General features: G+C 40.2%; 1 protein-coding gene across 11 annotated transcripts in view; it reads right to left on the bottom strand.

Annotated features, from left to right (window-relative positions):
* DENND1A (DENN domain containing 1A) overlaps nt 1–19,890 on the bottom strand; it is a 533,368-nt gene that overhangs the window by 225,796 nt on the left and 287,682 nt on the right. For 10 of the 11 annotated variants that reach the window (XM_082467740.1, XM_082467739.1, XM_082467735.1 and 7 more), the window contains one exon: nt 13,930–14,040. The exons of the other annotated variant lie outside the window; for it this stretch is intronic. In XM_082467740.1, coding sequence (XP_082323866.1) covers nt 13,930–14,040 — 111 coding nt within the window. The remainder of the gene's footprint in view (nt 1–13,929; nt 14,041–19,890) is intronic. 11 annotated transcript variants of the gene reach the window in all.

Below are 19,890 nucleotides of genomic sequence, written 5' to 3'. Positions count from 1 at the left end.
ATCTCCATCACCTGACTGTGGAGAGCACAGCCTTCCTCCATGCGTGGCCCCTGACACTCAAAAGATCTCAGAGGTAGATAATCTCAGGAGACCAGGGGCATGAGACTAAAGATGTGAGCTCCACAAGGACAGAGACCACATTTGATTCTCTCCTTATCTCTAACTATGCTTGACACAGAGCAGGTGCTGAGTGTTTGGGGAATGCTAGAATGTCTCCAGCTTAACATCATGAGGAATGGTGGACAAGATTATCAGACATTTAACAAATTGCAATTGCTTAATAGATCACAACTAGAAGCTGTAAATTCCGAAGAGGTATGAGATTCCAAGTTCCAAAAGTTGAAAGAGGAAAAAAAAAAAAAAATCAGAGGTCAGAGTCACTATTCACATCCAAGAACTCAGAATGTTAAAAGATTAAATTGACACCTGCTTCATCACAGGGTTAGAGCCATTTGGATTTCTCCTCTGAACACAAACATCAGGAAACTGATAAAACAAAGAATATAGAAAGAGTACCACATTATTAACCTTAAAGACAGGTCACTTTTCAGTCTACCCATTTCAACCAAAAATAATCCTATGTAGAACAATTGTAGAAAACCGTATGTGTCTTCGAGAAGTTGTTAGCTTTCTCAATTTGAGAACTAGATTCTTCTATTTAATTATAAACCACCCTTGTGGTCATAAGGAAATAAATGGTGCCATGATTCAGACAATGTGATTCAAACAGTGTTTTGATTTTTATTTATTCGTACATGTAAAACCCACTATAAGATCAGCAAAAAGTTTTAAGTAAAACCTTCAGGGACTCTGAAAGTTAATGTACTCAACCCTTCGAAGAGTATGAGAAAAACCTTTAATTATAAATGGTTCAAATTGTGTTTACTATAGTTAGTGAGGGGAGAGTTGGCTTTTTAAGAAACTATCAACGATGCTTTAGCAGAAGAGAAATTAGAAAGCCTCAGAAATCAAAGGCCTTCAGCTATTCTAGACAGATGCTGGACATGTGAGTAGAAAGAAGGAATGTCCTGCTTTTTTGAGAAGTTGAAATGTAATGCTTCTGTATTTATTTTTTGTAGGGTGGGAAGGGCAATCTGTCTTCAAGTAGTTTTTCATTCAGTTGGGTGGAACTCATCATACCTCTTGCTTCTCCACTATTCTCTGGGGAAAGGGAAGGAAAAAATTCCCACAAAAACCAACACAGCAACATGGAGTCAAGTCGAGTGCCCTACACTAAGAGAAAGGTCATCCAGGCAAGAAGGAAGCTTTTCCAGGCAATCACCTGCCTACTCAATCACTTCTCTTTCCGCCTTCTCTTCTTTTTTCTTAAAGCTACCTACTAACTAGAGTAATCAGAGTAAGTTATTAACAAGGGCAACAAGTTTCATGCCAAGATCTGACACTTCAAAACATCAAAGCAGATAAAACTGCCAGAGAAAAGCTTTAGCTACCAAAGCAGAGGCAGATACCATGGTATTGTAAACTACAGTGTAAATAAGCCTATAGCACCATACGTGAGGAAACTGCAGACTTTTTTTTTAAGATGAAAAAGAAAAAGGTAAAATTACATTGGGACTGATAACAATTCATTTAAATACATGGACAGCTACTTCTCTATTCTGTGCCTATGACAGATACTCTAACTGACTGTGGAGTGAGGACATGGCCTGCAGATCCCTCTGAATGTTCAACCATTGGCAGTGGATCCAAGTTGGCACTCAAGAAGAAATCTATTTTCGTCCCCAAGTCTAGTATAAGTGGATATTTACATTTCTTTGAAAATATTTCTAAGATCATAATTTATGTTTAGCTAATTTATATATTGCTTTAATAAAGAATCTCATTTTTTAAAAGAAAGAAAGCATAACTGAACATAGAATCGTGAGAACCTATCTATCAGGCATCCACACGTGAAAAAGAAACTAAGAAACCTTCAGGTGGTAGGAGTTACTAGATTTGAAGGCATAGGGGAAAAAAAAAATTTCCCCTGCATAGTTCTGTCAGACAAATCCAACCTCAGAAAGTGACAGTAAATTCAGAAAGATTGAAGCTATAAACAGACACCACCACGGTCACTTACTCAGCATTTACTATCTGCCAAGCACTGTTCTAAGTGCTTTACATGTACTATTTAACTCACTTAATCTTCACAGCAACCCTATAAAGGTAGGTAGCATTATTGTTCCCATTTACAGATGAGGAAACTAAGATTCCTAGATGTTAAGGACCTCGTGTAAGGTCACAGTAGTGGCAGAAGTAGGCTATAAACCTAGGGAGTCTAGCTCTGGAGTTCGTGCTCTTAGCTCATAGGAAACTGCCTCAGTGCTATGATCTGTATTAATCCGACAATTACTGAGTATCCACTATGTGTACATGCCACGCCCTCAAGCAATTTAAAATAGAAAAAGATCAAAATGCAAACAATCAACTTCAACACAAATGCATTATGAAAGAGGTGCTGTAACAGAGGTTCAAGTGTGCTAGCATATAAAGAAGGAATCGTTAATTCTGCCTGGGGCAAGAATCAGGCCTGCTTCCCAGAGAGAGAGGCAGGAGAGCAGAGCCTGGAAAGATGAAGACAGGAAGCGGTTAGTCTTCCTCCCTGGGAGGCTGGTCAGGTGGTAATGCTAGGTCAAGTGAACACAGCAGCTTCTTAGGCCACTCCAGCTCTACATAGTGATGACTGGAGACTTGAACAAGAAATGACAATTTAGTCAATGACTATGTGACTAGTGAGAAGTGGGTGGATATGGAAAATCTCATACGAGTTGCCATGACTATTCTCTGTTGCTTGGATTCATTCACCATCCACTCTCACCAGTTGTACTAATTAAATCTTAAGAGCTCTTCCAGGATCTCTATTGCCTTCTTTGCTTCTGAAAGTCAAATCAGACCTCATTGCCCTGAAAAGGTAGGATTCAGAGTCAACATTTACTAAATGAGTAGTACGTGCCCAGCAATGGGCTACCTGCTTTCATATCTATGACCACTGAATCCTTTCAACAACGCTGAGGGGGGTATTACTACTACCCTCTTTTTACAGAAGAGAACAGAGAGACTCAGAAGGATTAAGTAAACTGCCCAAGGTGACATGGCTGGGAGGATTCAGTTACACAGGTAGAAACTGAACAAAACCATCCTGACTTGAAGTCTGGTGCTCTCTCCTTCAGCCCTGCTGTCCTTTTTCTTGGGAAAAGACAGCAGAAACAGGCCTGTCTGAATCATCTAGCTGGGAGAACACATAGATATCGAGATAGCAGAAGAGAAAAAATGTGAACTTTTACAAGGTCTATACTAGCCCCTAACTACCTAGTCTAACCTCACATCACACGACACTTGCTCACCAGTGACCACACTTTCAGCTTGCAGAAGCCATAGGAAATTCTGAATTCTTGTTCTCACTGACTCAGCACATAGTAGGTGCTCCAATTTCTTTAACGAAATCCACACAGATGCCTGCCAATGTGAGTGCCATTTAGGGCTTTTGCAAGTATATTAAGATGTCAGTGACTTGAATATTACCTGTTAGTGTTTTTTTAGTAGAGATTTGATTCATAAGAGTCATATAAAAAAGCTATCAGTCTTACAATCTAAAGAACATATCATTTGTTTCACAAATTGACCATACTACTAAAATAATAAACAAGATACCCTGCCAGTGTTCTCAATGCAATGGCTAAAAAGAAACATCACCTCTCTAGATCTATTTATACACATGTATCTAAAATTACACTGGTGGACTACATCAGCACCCAACATTACTGAGACCTTAAATAGATTATACTTAGCTCTGTCCTGTTCTAGACTAGCCAATGTCAAAATCAGAGCTCTCTCAAAGAGAAATATGGAAACAAAGAATTTTTTAGTGCTAATCTGTACTCACAAATATTTTCTAAACAAACTTAATCAGCCTCTATTACATAGTCTCAAAATGAAAAGAACTCTAATGATGCAAAATAATCAAAGAATAAATACTGTCTTAGAGAACTGTCTATTCACTGGTTCTGAATCTGCTTGTGTATCAATCATTTGGGGAACCTTAAAAAAATAGACATCCCACGGTCCCATGTTAGATCTTTTGAATCAGAATGTCTGGAGGTGGTGCCCAAGAACTTGAATTTTTAACAAATTCTCTCAGTGATTTCTAACACAACTAATCCATGGATCAGAATTTGGGAATCACTAACAATCTGAATCCTCTGGCTAGTCCAAAACATGTGCTCAATGTGTTGCGCAAGAGGCAGGAGAGGAAGGTAAGAACTAGTAGGGAGACCATGGCTGGTTGATGTCACAACAATTTGTAAAGTATTGCAAATTAAACAGTTGTTACTCTATATACTACATAGTTTATATAGTCTCCATAACATCAAGGTTCTTCATTCTAGTTATAGTTCAACACGAACAAGAGAAAACGAACTCACACGTAATTACATGGAGAACATAGTTCAGAAAGCAGTTAATTGTATTTACATTTAAAAACCAGAGAAAAACCACATAAATAAAACATACCAATCTCTACTCCTATTTCCTGCCAATGGAAGTTCCTTTCATCTATTTCTAACAGTTTTTAATATTCTCTGAGCCACAATAAAATTTTATGTGATGGAGATTAGACAGGCTATGCTATTTGAAAGTTTGGCTGCAGAGTCTGTATTTCATGCCACTTCATTACATTTTGTTAAGGATTTCCCTCTTCACCAAAAGGGATTAGTTTTCTTCTCACTTCTTTGAATACTCTTCTTAGGTTGTTAGTGTGAACTAGGTTAATCTCTCTCTTTTTTAACATATAAAAGATGAACAGACAAAATGTTAGATTTATTTTATTTTTTAAATGGAACACTAAATTTAGTCTTAGAATTCTCTGTTTGGTAAGTTTCCAGTTACAAGGTCTTGGCTTCCCTTGAGCACAGTTTGAAACAAAATAATGCAGTTTGTTCCTACGGCTGGAACATGCAGAGTGGAGTGCGCAGGCAAAGAGGCCCTGGCTCTAGTCCAGTATTTCAAACCTTCTTAAACTGCCACTCTCATCTAGGCTTCAAGGGCTGCAGATAAGCAAACAGGATTAGTTACTTCTAGCCCAGAAGAGCTAGGAAAGCTTTACACACATCATTTAGGTACCCAACCCACTACACAGGCTGGGGTAGTCACGGCCAGGTGGAATTCATCAGGAAAGAAGTAAAGATGAAGCTAAATCTGAAAAACTCCCTAGTCCACAAGCTGGCCCTTCTTAGGTCACAAGACCAGGTGGTGATAAGATAGTGGATGCTGTCAGTGGAAGTGGATGGGACAGGACTGGAGCAAGGCTGGTAAGTTACCCATCCCTTCACGCCAACACTGAAGTGTCTACTAAGGGTCAGACCTGAGGGCGCGGTGGGTGGGGTGGGGTGGGGGAGAGACAGAAGTATCACCCACCACTCCCCAGGTCACCAATGTCCAAGACCTGCCCAAAGCCCACATTCTCTGGGACTAACAGGAAGACACTGACAGGGAGAAGATATTAGGTTTTTTGTTTTTGTTTTTTCCTTCCTTACATGACGTACTATCAGAAAAGTAGTAATTCTTTTCACAGTTATGGGTACCACACAAATAATTAGGTGTGGAGGCTCAATTAATTAGGTAACAGTCTTGCCACTAAACTGTGCTTCCTTCCTAAGAACTTGTTTTAAAAAGCATCTGCTGAATAAAACAAATACACATTCCTTTGTAAAGTAAATATGCTTTTGTCATCATTTAACTGGATATTCTTAGTCTTCACAACTTCTTGCAGCACCCCTATGTCATAGAGGGAGCGATTAGGGCCAAGATACACGGGGGCTGAAAGGAACTGCAGTACACAAAACCTGAAGCCACAGTGAGTTGGGGGAGACATGCCGCAGGGACGCACCAAGGCTGGGCTCACAGCAGGGGAGCGGCGCAGGTGGGGCTGGGAGAGTCTAACAACATGCAGACAGAGTGGGCTGAATCTGAACGGCACTCGTGGAAATGGGGCTTTGGCCAATAGGGTCAGTATGCCAGTTAGACATTCACATATTGGCCTTCTGCTTCCCTGGTGCCAGGCACATAGAAAATGCTCACTAAATCTGAAGTGGAAAGCTTAGGTGTGCATTCCAAGGCAATATCCAGACTGAAATTCTTTCTGTGATTTCAGATCCATGGTCAACAGAATCATACCAAAAATATTTCTCTGGGTACAAGTGTCAAAGGGAACTCATGACAAACGGTGAGTTACCAAGGGGGCAGTATGAGATAGTAAGAAGGGGGCTGGCTTGGAGCCAAGAGAAGGCGGTTTTAATCCCATCTCTGCTGCTCATCTTAGGCAAGGCACTACAACTTTGCAAGTGCCAATATTCTCATCTGAAAAAGGAAAATAAAATCAACTAGTTCTTAGGGTTCCTGCAAGAACAAATGAGAAAAAAAAAAAAAAAAGATTGGCACAGTGACTGGCACATAGTAGGTGGCTCAAAAAGGTTAACTTAAGAGAATTTTTAAAGGGTGTGGGGGATAATTGGGGACCTGCCATATAAAATATAGAGCAAATCTAAAGAAGGGTGTCCTACATGCTTAATCTACGGATGCTGTCAGTACGCCTTTGGTAGTCTTGGAGCTATTTACAGGCTACATAAGAAGCTTCCCTAAATACTATACAATCAGGATGTACCTTTTACCCAAACCAGCCTTACCAGCTCCACCAGCCACATTATCCACCAGCTTTGACTCAGAGTATCTTTTTGGCTGTTTATGAGAATTTTCAGATTCCCTCAAGTGTGACAGATATTCTTAACAATGTGTCTCTGGTTCTTGTGACAGCTCCCACACAAGGATTCTGATGTTCGTTTGAGAGGTGGCACCCGATAAACATAACCTGGTCCCCACAGCAAGCACTCTGAAGGGGCTAAGACTCATCTGTATGTGTAATTATTGGTTGTTTCTCCCTTTCCTGAAGCCGAAGGCTCCCTTCCCCTGACACTGCATCATAATAACCCACCTGCAATATCTGTCTCTTCTATGACTAAGACGTGACCTTGGGCAAGTTAACCCATCTCTCTGAGTGGATGGGCCAGTCTGTAAAATGGGATAATAGGACTTCTGTTGCAATTAGATGATATTAGATGATATTATCGTTATAAAGGTCTTATTTTAGACCTACTTGCTATCCACAAGAGTTATCAAAAAAGCAATATGAGTTAAACTCAGATATGAAAATCTGTAAGAAAAATAGGGCCTTTGTGTTAGAAGAAATCTCACTGAAGTATTTACATTAGAGAACAAGATGTAGTTAAGCCTTCCCTATTTATCATTTATAAAGGAAAACAATCAATATACATTAACTGCACAAAAAGAACAAAAACTTAACATTTTTCTTATACAGAATATGACAACATTATTGACCGAGAAAGCCTGAAATGAATATTACCTGACTCTGGACTAAACATGGCTGGGTTTGTCTCTATTGACGCACAGTCATTTTTATGGAAGACGGCACTCTGGGGTGTTCAACAGCTTTTATCTTTCAGATTCTTGATGGCTCTGAGAAGCATTAAGCCCACATCTTATCAAACAAAATTGAGAAAAATCTGGTTTGTCAAGGTATGACAGGCCACATCTGGATCTGTCAAGAGAGGGTCATCAGAAACTTCAGGCTAAAGTAGCCTTTGCATTCTCCTTCATCGAGAAGATAATAAAAAGCCACTATTAAGGAAGTAAAAGACAACAATTAGAAAACTTTTTAATTCTGAAATTGAAGGGGTCCAGAGGCTTGGACAAAACTGATGTCTGCTCAGCTACTTATCCCCAGAGAAACTGCACGTAACTCATCAGGATGCTGCTGGTCCCATGTGAGGTATAAGGAGGCCCCGCCCCTTCCCTAAAGAGATTTCTACCATCAGTTAGTAAAACTCAGAACTCAGTTAAGAACCAATTGTTTGTTAAAAAAAATTTTTTTTGAGTCAAAGTAATGTGTTTATAGTCTGAAAAACAAAACAAAAACTGCTAAAGGCTTATACCCCTGGCAAGTAGCAGTCCATCTCATGATACTCCTTACCCTTAATTCAAAGTAATCCCATTCAACACAGTATTTATCTCCTTATTTCTAAATAACTATTTCTTGATTTAAAATTTTAAACATTAGGGCTTCCCTGGCGGCGCAGTGGTTAAGAATCTGCCTGCCAATGCAGGGGACACGGGTTCGGGCCCTGGTCCGGGAAGATCCCACATGCCGCGGAGCAAGTAAGCCTGTGTGCCACGACTATTGAAGACCACGCGCCTAGAGCCCATGCTCCGCAACAAGAGAAGCCACCGCAATGAGAACCCCACGCACCACAACGAAGAGTAGCCCCCGCTCACCGCAACTAGACAAAGCCGCAGGCAGCAATGAAGACCCAGTGCAGCCAAAAATAAATAAAATAAATAAATTAAAAAAAAAATTTTAAACATTAACATTTGACTTCCCATTACAGATGTTAATAATTTATCAAAAACATACACATACACCTTATGCCAGACTCTGTTCTAAGAGTTTTGCAAGTATTAATATCAACTCGTTTTATTTGACATGAGGTCATTGGTGACTGAACAAAAGCCGTTTCAGTGGAGGTGAGGGCTAACTCCTAACACAAGACAGAGGAGAGAATGAGAGGAGAGGAATTAGACAGGAAACAGAAATAACTCTCTTGAGGAATTTTATTCTAAAAGGAAGAAAACAAATGGGATAAAAGGAATGTGGTTAAGGATGTTTTGTTTTGAAGTCTGGGAGACACTATACCGTGTTAGCAAGCGCCTAAGAATGTACCAGTAGAGAAGAACAAATAATGATGCAGGAGAGAGGAGCTCAGTGCTGGAGGAATTTCCGTAAGGTAACAGGAAGGACGCTGAAGTGCTACTTTCTCTATGAGGCACTCGTTGGCCATCTATCTAAACTGCAATCCCTGCCGCCTCCCCAGTCCCCATCCACTCTCCTCTGCTTTACTGTACTCCTTGTACTTAGAACTAGCTACTGTACCATATATTTAATTCACCTCATTTATTGAAGATCTACCCTACTAGAATGTAAGCTTCATGTGAGGACAGGGATTTTTGCCTATTTTGTTCACTGTTGCATCACCAGTGCCTATGAAAGGGCCACAAAAAATATTCGTTGAATGAAGTCAGGTGGACATGCGGAGTGGCTGGCCTAGAAAGGATGGACAGTGCATCCACAACAGAGAAGGTGAGTGGAGGACTAGTGATGACAGGAGGTTGACAGGTGTGGTAGGGGCTGGTGCCACTCTCTCCTGAGCGCTTCCGTTAGATAAGGATAGAATTTCAGGTTAGAAATAATTTTCCCTTAGAAGTTTAGACACTGCTTCACTATCTTCTGGTTTCTACAATTGCCATGGCAAAATCTTGTGCAAGTTTGATTCTTAACCTTTGTACAAGAACTACTTTGTCTCTATCCCTGTATTGTAAAATTTCATGATAAAAGGGCTTGGTATCTTCTTTTTTAACTTTTCAAGAATTCTAAAAACTATATACATATAAAAGTATGTAGATCATGTAAGTGACATTTAAAGGAGAAAAACTTAAGATGCCAAAACCCAGCACCTAGTTTAGGGTTGGCCAACTACAGCCCGAAGGCTAAGTCTGGTGTGCCTCCTATTTTTGTAAATAAAGCTTCTTGGAACACAGTCACACTCACTAGTTACTGATTGTAAACTACAAGGTCAGAGTCCAGTAGTTGCAATAATGACTGTATTTACTATTGGACCCTTTACAGAAAAGTTTGCTGATCCCTAACCTCGCTCAAGACAGAAAATAATACTTCTGATGTCCCACGTATGCCTCTTCCCAACTATACTCCTTTCACTCCCTTTGAGGAAACTACTACCTAAATTTTGTGTTAATCATTCCCCCCCTCCGTGGTTTGTATGTATCCCTAAATAATATACCATTTAGTTTTTCTTACTTGAATTTTATATTAATGAAATCATACTGTATATTCTTCTGTAGCTTGTTTCTTTTACTCAGAATTCTGTATTAGAGACCCCACCATGCTGATAGTGTAGTTCATCTTCACTTACACAGTATTCTACTGTATGACTATGCAACAATTTATGAGTTCTCTGTTGATGGTCATGTGGGCTCTTTCCAGGTTTAAAAAACAAAACCCAAAACAACAATGCTGCTATGAACATGCTTGCACATGTATCCCACTATACATGACCAAAAAGAGCGTGTAGGTATGTGTAGGTACACAAACAGACACACAGACACACACACACAATTCCACCCAGGAGTGGAACTGCTGAGTGTTGGGCATATGCAAATAGTTCTGTGCCACATACTCTTCAAACAGTAGTACATGAAATTCTCCAATACATCTGCAATATAACACTTGGCTTTATCAGACATCTAATTTTTGCAAACCTAGTGTTTTAATTACTGTAGTTTTAATTTGCTTTTCTGTGATTACTAATGTGGTTGAGCATCTTTCCATATATTTATTAGCCATTTGTGTTTCTTCTGTGAAATGCCTATTTGTGCTTTTTGCCAATGTTTCTATTGATAGATTTGTCTTCTGCTTTGTTTTTTTTTTTTTACTGTAGTAGTTCTTTATATATTTCAGATATTAATCTTCTGTCAGTTTTATATATAGCAAATATCTCATCTCAGCTTGTGCCTTGTCTTTCCATTCTCTGAATGGTATTTTTTAATGAACAAAATTCACAATTGTAATCTTTTCCTTTATACGATGCATATTTTGGATTATTTAACTGAATCCATTTCTACTCCAAGATCACAGAGATTATTCTCCTATTTTGTCTTCTAAAGTTTTAAAATTTTGCCTTTGACATTTAAGTCCTTGATCCATTTGGAATTCAGTTTTGCAAGTTGTATAAGATATAAATTATCTCCCTTTTCTTCCCCATGTGGATAATCAATTATTGAAAAGTCCATCCGTTCCCCCAGATTTTACAATGCCACCTCTGTTGTATATGAAGAACCCACACACATGGTCCGTTTTTGCAATCTCTATTCCGTTCCATCAGTCTATTTGTGTATCCCTATGCCGTTACTAGCATCTTAGTTACTAGAGGTCTATAAAAAGTCTTGATGTCTGGTAAAGCAAGCTTTATCACCCATTCTTTTTCTTCAAGTATATCTTGGCTCTCCCTTTGGCTTTCCATATTAATTTTAGAATCAGGTTGCCAAGTACTATGTAAAATCCTATTGGGATTTTGAATGGAATTGTATGCAATCTATAATATACATCATTTATACCTTTAATATAATGAGTCTTCCTATTCATGAACATGGTCATGCTTTTTCTCTATTGAAAATTCATATTGAACATTTGAATTTTCCCTTTCAATATGTTAATGTGGTAAGCTATAGTGACAGATTTTCTAGTATTATCAGCCTTACATTTCTGGAATAAAGTCAATTCAGTTATTATGAATTATATTTTTTATGTATTTGCTACTGTTTTGTTTAAGATTTCTACAGCTATGTTACTGAGTGAGATTGGCTGATAACTTTTCTTTCTTGTAGTGTCTCTTCGTGTAGTTGAATGTCAAAATTATACAAGTGTCACAAGAAAAGCTCAGGGGGTGTTCCTTCTTTTTTCTAGACTCTTAAGGAGTTTGTCTAAGATTGAAATTACCTGTTCCTTGAGATATTTGATAATACCTGTAAAACTATCTGGGCTGAGTGTTTTGTAAAAAAAAAAAAATTTATATATTGATTCAATTTCTATAAATTAAATGACCAATTCAATTTTTATATTTCTTCTTAATTCAATATTGGTAGATTATATTTTTCTGTTCATTTCACCTTAGTTTTTGAATGTTGGCATAACATCGATAACAGCATTTTCTTAATATCTAAGATTTCTGCTGCATCTGCTCTTTGTGCTTGTTGATTTACTCCTTTATTTCATTTTAGTTTTGGGAAGGAGCAGAAATAACTTTGTGTGTTTAATCCCCTACATTTATCTAAACAAAATCACACAGAAGATACATTCTTCCTTATCTATAATATGGAGAAATAACAGAACCTACTACAAACTGTTGTAGTGACAATTAAATGAGTTAATAGATGAAGAGGGCTTAGCACAGTGCCTGGCCCATATTAAAGGCTCAAAAACATCATGGGAATTCATTTCCACTGTTATGATGTCCTATTTTTGTTCTACTTAAGTTTAATACTTCAAAGCAACAGTAACTGGTTATGGACTAGACTCTTTCAAATGTACTCTTAATCTATCCAGCCTCATAAAGAGGCAATGATAAATCTGGTTGGCAATATTCTCATTCTGAACCTCAGTCTGGGTGTTCAGGCCCTGAGATTACGAACTACACTTACGAGTTTAAAACCAAATGCAAAACAAAGCAAGAGGTCTATTATGGGCTGTTTTTCCCTTGAGGGCAAGGGCCGTGCTTTTATCACCTACTATGCGTTGTAAGCCTAGCACCTAGCAGGCAATTAAAAAATTGTGCATTCTTGACAAGCAAACAATACCAAAAAAATAAAATAATAAAATTACAATGAAAACCATAAAGAAAACTCTAGAGGTCTCACTAAGTTTGCATCATTAGGTGCCTTGAATTCATGGGTAAACACATAGGTAAATCATAGGCCTATGATTCTATCCATAGGAACGTCAATAGGGAAATTCCCACCGTAAGATGGTCTTTCTACTCTCTCAAACAGTCAACTTCTCCTAGTCAATATCTTTTTGTAAGTTTTACCTCAAAAAGAAAAAAAAATACTGTAAACAGATATTGAACTTTAGTTAAGAACAAACATACGCAATTATTGGGGAGAAGCATAGTGATGTCTGTGATTTACTTTGAAATGCATCAAAAAATAAGATGGCTTAAAAAAAAAAAAAAAAAGATGGCTTGATGGATGGTATGAGGGATGGATAGATGGATAAAGATGGGCCAAAGCAAGCACAGAAATATGTTAATGGCAGAATCTAGATGGAATTATGTGGATGTTCACTGCAAACTGATTTCAATTTTCTGTGTTTGAGAATTTTCATAATAGATACTGGGAAAAATATAAACTCCTATACTTAGCAAGTTAAAAAAACTAACATGAAAAGAATATGAAAAAATTTATATTATATAGTAAAACTTTTTACAATATAAAAAGAGCTCATCCTAATTTATTTTTTTTAAATCAAGAGCCCTATAAGATAAATGAGAAAAGACATTAACAAATAACAAAATGCAAATAGGGGGGGAAAAAAAAACAACGCATGGAAAATGTTCAGTTACCTCTAACCAAAGAAATTAAAAATAAAGCCAACCTGCAATACCATTTTATGCCTATTTTATTTGGAAAATTAAAGCACATGTCCACGAGCACAAACACAGTTCTGGCAAGGCTGCAGTGCAAATGGTACACTCATGCACAGCTGGCAACATCCACTATAAAAAAGCATAGCCTGTTTGGGAAGCAATTTGGCATCCATAAGTCATAGCACTTATTCAGTCCTTCGACCCAGTGGTCCCAATGCTTAGAATACAAACTGTATCAGTCAAATGCAGCCAAAAGATGTTCACTGCAGTGTTACCTACTAAAGAATTAAACTACGAACTACCTAAACGGCCATGAAGAGAAGAAAGATTTAGCAAGCGATGACGCATCAGTATAATGGAATATGATGCAGACATATAAAAATGACAATAATGGAAGAATGTGGAAATACGCAAAGTGTTCATAACACACGATCAAATGGGAAACTATTTATAATTGATTGTGAAACTACAAGAATAAATGAAATGTGCATTGACACTGTGAAGGAACATGAATAATTAATGAAAATGACATGTTACTACCTGAGGGGATTGTGGCTGATTTCTTTTTCTAAACTTTTCTTTAATCTTTCCGATACATCTTTCAATTAAAATAAAATTCAAAAGCCCGCCTCGACCGTCTACTCACAGTGCTGAGTTTGCTGCAGACGATGAGGATCCGGCGCTCGCAGAGCATGCTTGCGTACAGGTGCAGCATGTTGTTTACATCCACAGCCACAAAATACTCTGTCAGATTTCTCTAGGAGAAAGAAGAAGGGAGGTTTGGGGCTTACTTTGTTTGTTCTTATTACAAACGGTATCTAACAGAAGCACAAGAAACAGAAAATAATCAGAAAGTATACTCCCCTCTTCCCCAGTCCTATGCTTTCTCCCTGGGAGACCAAATCTCACTCACATGTAAATTGTGAAATGTAAAGTTGGAAGAGACCTTAGAGATGAAGGAGTCTGAGCAAGCACACCTCTGGGTGGTGATTACAGTTTGCAACGTGAAGTCACATGCAGCACTGTGCTTGCTCTTCACGTCAGCTCCGAAAGGTGAGCAGGACAAGAAGTCTGCAATCTTAAAAATGAGGAAACCAAGGCAAGAGAGAGATGCCAAGATCAAAAAACCTAATGAGCAGTGAAGATGAGACTGCAGCTCATATCCTCTGACCCTGGGTCCTAGAACTTTCCCAATGCACTGTGCCATACGTCTAAGCAAAAGAAAGTACCCAGGGACCAAAATGCTTCTGGCACAGAGCCTGCTTCTGTCCAACAGGCCCCACCTGCAAAGGCCAGGCATGCTCCTCTCCTGTCATCACGGCTGCGGTCCCCTCCTCCACAGTTTACATTCTCTAAAATGCCTCAGCTGGAAGTAGAGCAATTTCCAAGATCTACAATTTCCAGGTATTTCACTCAAAAGGGGGAAAAAACCATCGAAGACAAGCAGTAGCAAGTTGTGACAAAGCAGTGTTTTAAACTAGCTTTTGTGTGTAGCCTGGGCTTCATTCCTTTAATTAGTACTGTAGATTGGTACTCTTCAGATTTCAGAAAAAATGTAATGTGTTTCATTTCTGCAACCTTTTCTATACCCACCTGACTTTAATAATACACATGAATATGCTAATTTCTTCAATGTTACAGGTTTTCAATGCCATACAATATAATCCTCTGAAAATGAAGGGGGTTGGAGAGGGAAGGAACGCTATTGCCAGGGGTTGCAGTTTATAATGATGAAAGATCCATAACCCATAAATTCAAGTAAACCAGGTGGATTTTATACGCAAAATAGCATAAAGTGCTTTTCGACAATATTATGGGTTGGAAATAAGAATGGGCACTTATGATTTATTATTGTTTGATTTGAGTACCAGGTTAACTCTCGACCTTTATGAATAAAGCATGAGTGAATTAATAGGTCTGCATACTGACTACCTACCAAGTCTCAGGCACTGGACCAGGTACTCTTAAACGTGTAATTTTAAGCAATCTTCACAAAAATCCAATGAGGTATTATTCTTTCCAACATATAGGTAAACTAAGTCTGGGAGAGATTCAGTAACTGGTACAGTCAGATTTTGGACACAGATGCAACACCATAGCCCTATACTTTCCCTTACATTACATTCTCCCTCTTAAATACTTTTAAATATCTACAATATATGAGGCTTTACATATATTATTTCACTCATCTTGAAGCCACTCCTTGAACAAATATTATCATCTCTATATACAGATAAGAAAACAGAGGCACAGAGAAGTAACTTGACCAAGATCATATAGTAAGCGGATAAGGCATTGTTCAGTCTTGGGTGGTTTTGTCTTTAAACCTGTGGGGTTTTTTTCTTTTTTTTAACCACCACTAAAAATAGTAGATAAAACTTGTATTTGGAAAGAACATGCAGGATCAAAGTATGGCAAAAGAAAAAGTGTTTCTGTTAAAAATTGTTATTCCATTTATTGAGTAATCCTTGTGGGCCAGGAAACAGGTATTTTACCTGCGTTCTCTCTAATCTTCTCAAAAACCCTGAGGAAGGCATTATCATCTCCATTTTATAGATGGGAAAACTGAGGCTCAGGAAGGTTAAACAGTCTTCCAAAGGTCACCCAGCTGGAAAGGGCCAAGTTTCAAAACCAGGTTTCCTGAACCCCAAACTCTTGCTCTAACTGCCACACAAACTTGAAAAACAAAACTGAGCAAACAAGAAAGGCAGTATAAATTAGTCAACAAGTGTACCTCTGGCCCAGTGGACTGAGGAGTGCTGAGCTAATGAAGTCAGGGTGGGGTTTGTTCTGAAGACAGTGACATGGCAGAGTTATTCTCGCAAACAAAAATACAAGGCCCTCAGCTGAGCATTTCAGTAAAATGCTTAACTGCTGATGAATTACATGAATTTTTCTTTTAGGAGAGGATGGAAGTAAAAAGAAAATAGAAATGAGGAGCTTAAAGAAGGCCAGAAAGCCCATTAGCACTTTTGACAGATCCAAAGATAACTCTGAAGCCACCAAAACGTGGCCTCAAGAGTCTGCCAAGAAGCTTCACGCTGGGTAGAAATATGTTACACAGCTTGCCGTCCAAATAGGGAGACACAGCGTCAGAGACAAATCCTGCGCCTTATTTTGGTGGGAGAAAAAAAAATCACAAGGATACTTTTGTGGATGGGGAAGGGAACATTTCTGAAATAAAAACACCACTTGGTTGAGGCATAACCCCCAGGCCAACCAGGTTCTGAAGGATTCAGGTGCTTGGTCCAAAAACTCTACACAGGTATGTTAAAAATATGTAACATTTAACCAAATTCTCTCTAAACTGTCATGTACTTTTTTTGGTATTTCTCATCCCATCTGTGCTGATTACCAAGATATTTGTGTCTAAACAGAAGCTGTCTTTCTTATCTGCTTCCTCCCTGCCTCTTTCCTTCTGGGACGCCACCCGCCTAGGCAGTGGGAGTGGGTGGGAATGGACTGGGAACCTCGATCAGCCATAGGAGCACCTGTGGGGCAGAACGGACCTTGGGAACACCTGGAGGGAGCCCTTGCAGCTCCCATCAAGCCTTATCTCAGAAGAAAACCCCTCAGAGAGAGGGGCCTCCTTCCCCCTGCCTTTAAGAATCCGGTGGCTTAAGCTACAACCACCCTCAATTTCTCAGACCTGCCATGCTTTTCATACCGCCAGGCCTTTACTCCCTCTGTTTCCTCTGCCTAGAAGGCTCTTCTCTTCCTTGAGGACACCCATTTACTTTTCATGACTCAGCTCAAATGTCACCGTCTCCTGAAAGGCTTCCTCAACTCCTCATTTGTCAAGCTGCCCTTTGTGCTTCCATGACAATTTGTCTCTATCTTATAATCACTCAGTTACAAGTATGTTTTTGCCACCAGACTGAGATTCCTTTGGGTAAAATGATGTATCCCATCATCTTAGCAGTTTGATGAAAGAGAGAATCAATGAGTGGAGAAAGCAACTGACTGAAGACTACTGCTCATTAGCTCAGGCGTGAGCAGGATGGTATAAGAGAAACACAAGGGCCTCGAAGGGGGGACAACGTGGTATGTTAGGAAGAATGGACCGCTTGACTTCAGAAAACCTGGGTCTGAGTTGGATGAAGTGATCAATTACTTAGTAATGATGAGAGGCCCACAGGAAAAGAACTGACATTGGAGACTCACAAAGTCAGGTAAGGTAGCTGGAGGAGGGGGAGCTTTTTGAATGAATGAATGAATGAATGAATGAATGAATTTATTTATTTATTTATTTATTTATTTATTTATGGCTGTGTTGGGTCTTCGTTTCTGTGCAAGGGCTTTCTCTAGTTGTGGCAAGCGGGGGCCACTCTTCATCGCGGTGCGCGGGCCTCTCACTATCGCGGTCTCTCTTGTTGCAGAGCACAGGCTCCAGACGCGCAGGCTCAGTAATTGTGGCTCACGGGCCTAGTTGCTCCGCGGCATGTGGGATCTTCCCAGACCAGGGCTCGAACCCGTGTCCCCTGCATTGGCAGGCAGATTCTCAACCACTGTGCCACCAGGGAAGCCCAGGGGAGCTTTTAAAGGTATCAGTGGCTACATTCATTTTTGTTTGTTTGTTTATTTATTTATTTATTTGGTTGTGTTGGGTCTTAGTTGCAGCAGGCGGGCTCCTTAGTTGCAGCATTCAAACTCTCGGTTGTGGCATGCATATGGGATCTAGTTCCCGGACCAGGGATCGAACCCGGGCCCCCTGCATTGGGAGTGTGGAGTCTTAACCACTGCGCCACCAGGGAAGTCCCTACATTCATTTAAAATGTAAAGAAATAGGTGGTTTGTTCTTCAGGTAGCTGGGGCAGGGGGGCAGGGAGAACTGTACACAGAGGCAGGTGTCCATTTCACAGCCAGGTCAATCATATTTCTCAGATAGGCAAGAACACAGTATAGGGAACGAGGAATAAGAAGAGAAGGCTTCCATGGCAAGTTGTCCTAAGTTAAGACTGTAGCCAGAACATATTGTGAGCTTATATTTATAAAAAACACAGGTATGCCACTTTCTCCCAGCACTTGGCTTCAGTGGAACTACGTCTTTAATCTTCCATTTCTGTATCCTATAATCAGCCAGTCAACAAACACGTGTTTGACTCCTACTAAGTGCTTAGTACCACCCTGGGAGCTAGGCCTGCAGAGATTAACTAAACATGATCCCCATTTTCTAGGAGCAGCGTTAGACCCAGAAACCTCATATGCCAAGAACTGTGATCCAGGCTAGACACACGCCAGGGCTGGCTGAGAAGGGAAGATTCAACTCTGCCAGATGGATATGGGGGGAAGGCTGGGGAAGACTTGACAGAGGAGAAGATACTTCTCTGGGCCTCCCAACAAGGGGTTCACTTAGGGGACAGGGGGAGAAGCGTGTCCCAGCCAGAGGCAAAGGGGAGAGAGCAGCTCTATGCAGGTCAGTGGAGTGAAGGGCAGGGTGCAGGGCAGGGAGCGTGCTGGGGCAGGGGAGCTGGGTTCAGATCCTGTGGGAGCCTAGACTTTCTCCACAGGTAACAGGGAGCTGCTGAAGAATCAGGATGGTCCTATCTGTGTTGCAGAAAGATCTTCCTAGAGGTCCTGTAGAGGATGCACAACGGAGGGCAAGCAGGAGGCAGGGCAAGCAGCTAACAGGCTACTGCCACATTCAGGGAAAGAATGATTACAAGCTATTCAGATAAAAGCTTTGAATATGAATGTCACAGATCTCTGTAAAGTGGAATCACAGGACTTGACAATGGGTCAGACTTTGAAAGGGGGTAGGAAGGATCTGGGACAAGGCCCAGACTTCCAGGTTCCTGTGCTCCACATCTGTCCACTTGCCCAACAAGTTTTTTTTAAAGGGGGAGTCCAGTCTTTTAATGAAGGATCAATCCTTCTTCTAAAGAACCATCAATCTATTGCTGTCCACCTAGTCTTAGGCCTAGTGTCCTGGGTTATAATGCCATCATGGCTAAGCCTAAATAACCACCCCCTTTATTCCCTGGCAATTACTCCTCCATGTGACTGACTCACCTGCTAAAAAGGAAAACCTTGCTTAGACAGACTACTTCCCAGTGTCCATGCTCCAAAGGGCTGTTTTCTCAGTGCTAGTCAGTTTTTAGGCTTAAGGAAGAACATTCCTTTCCTATTCATGGAGTTTAAGCATATTTTCAGTTACATATAGTTATGTGCCTCCAAGCATCCTCCTATACGCCTAGTAATTATTATTTGGGCCCACTCTGTAGGGCTGGGTAGCAGGGACACAAAGCTGACCACTTCCCAGGCCGAACAGGGCTCAAGTCCGAGGAAGGTCTCTGGTTAACAGACAAAGAGCAGCCCGGAAGTTGAGCTTCAGAAGAGGCACGTACATGGCTCTCCAGGCTTTTCATTTCTACAAAGCAACAGCGGGGAAGAACACTTCCAGCTCTAACTCTCTGTGGCTCTAAATCCAGACAAAGAAGAAAGGAAGACACTTGGCAAAACCCCATTTCCCCCAGGAGAAGCCCCATAATGGCTGCTCCCTTCTAGTTGTCCCTGCTGGCTCCTGTGCCGATCCAGGTGGCTGGGGACTTCAGGCTCACTGCGATCCACGCCCCGGGTGAGGAAGCAGGTGGGGGTGGGGGAGGTA

This window comes from Balaenoptera physalus (assembly GCF_965194825.1).
Source record: "Balaenoptera physalus genome assembly, chromosome: 7".
In the NCBI taxonomy this organism is placed as follows: Eukaryota; Metazoa; Chordata; class Mammalia; order Artiodactyla; family Balaenopteridae; genus Balaenoptera; species Balaenoptera physalus.
This window is presented reverse-complemented; position numbering and strand designations above follow the sequence as displayed.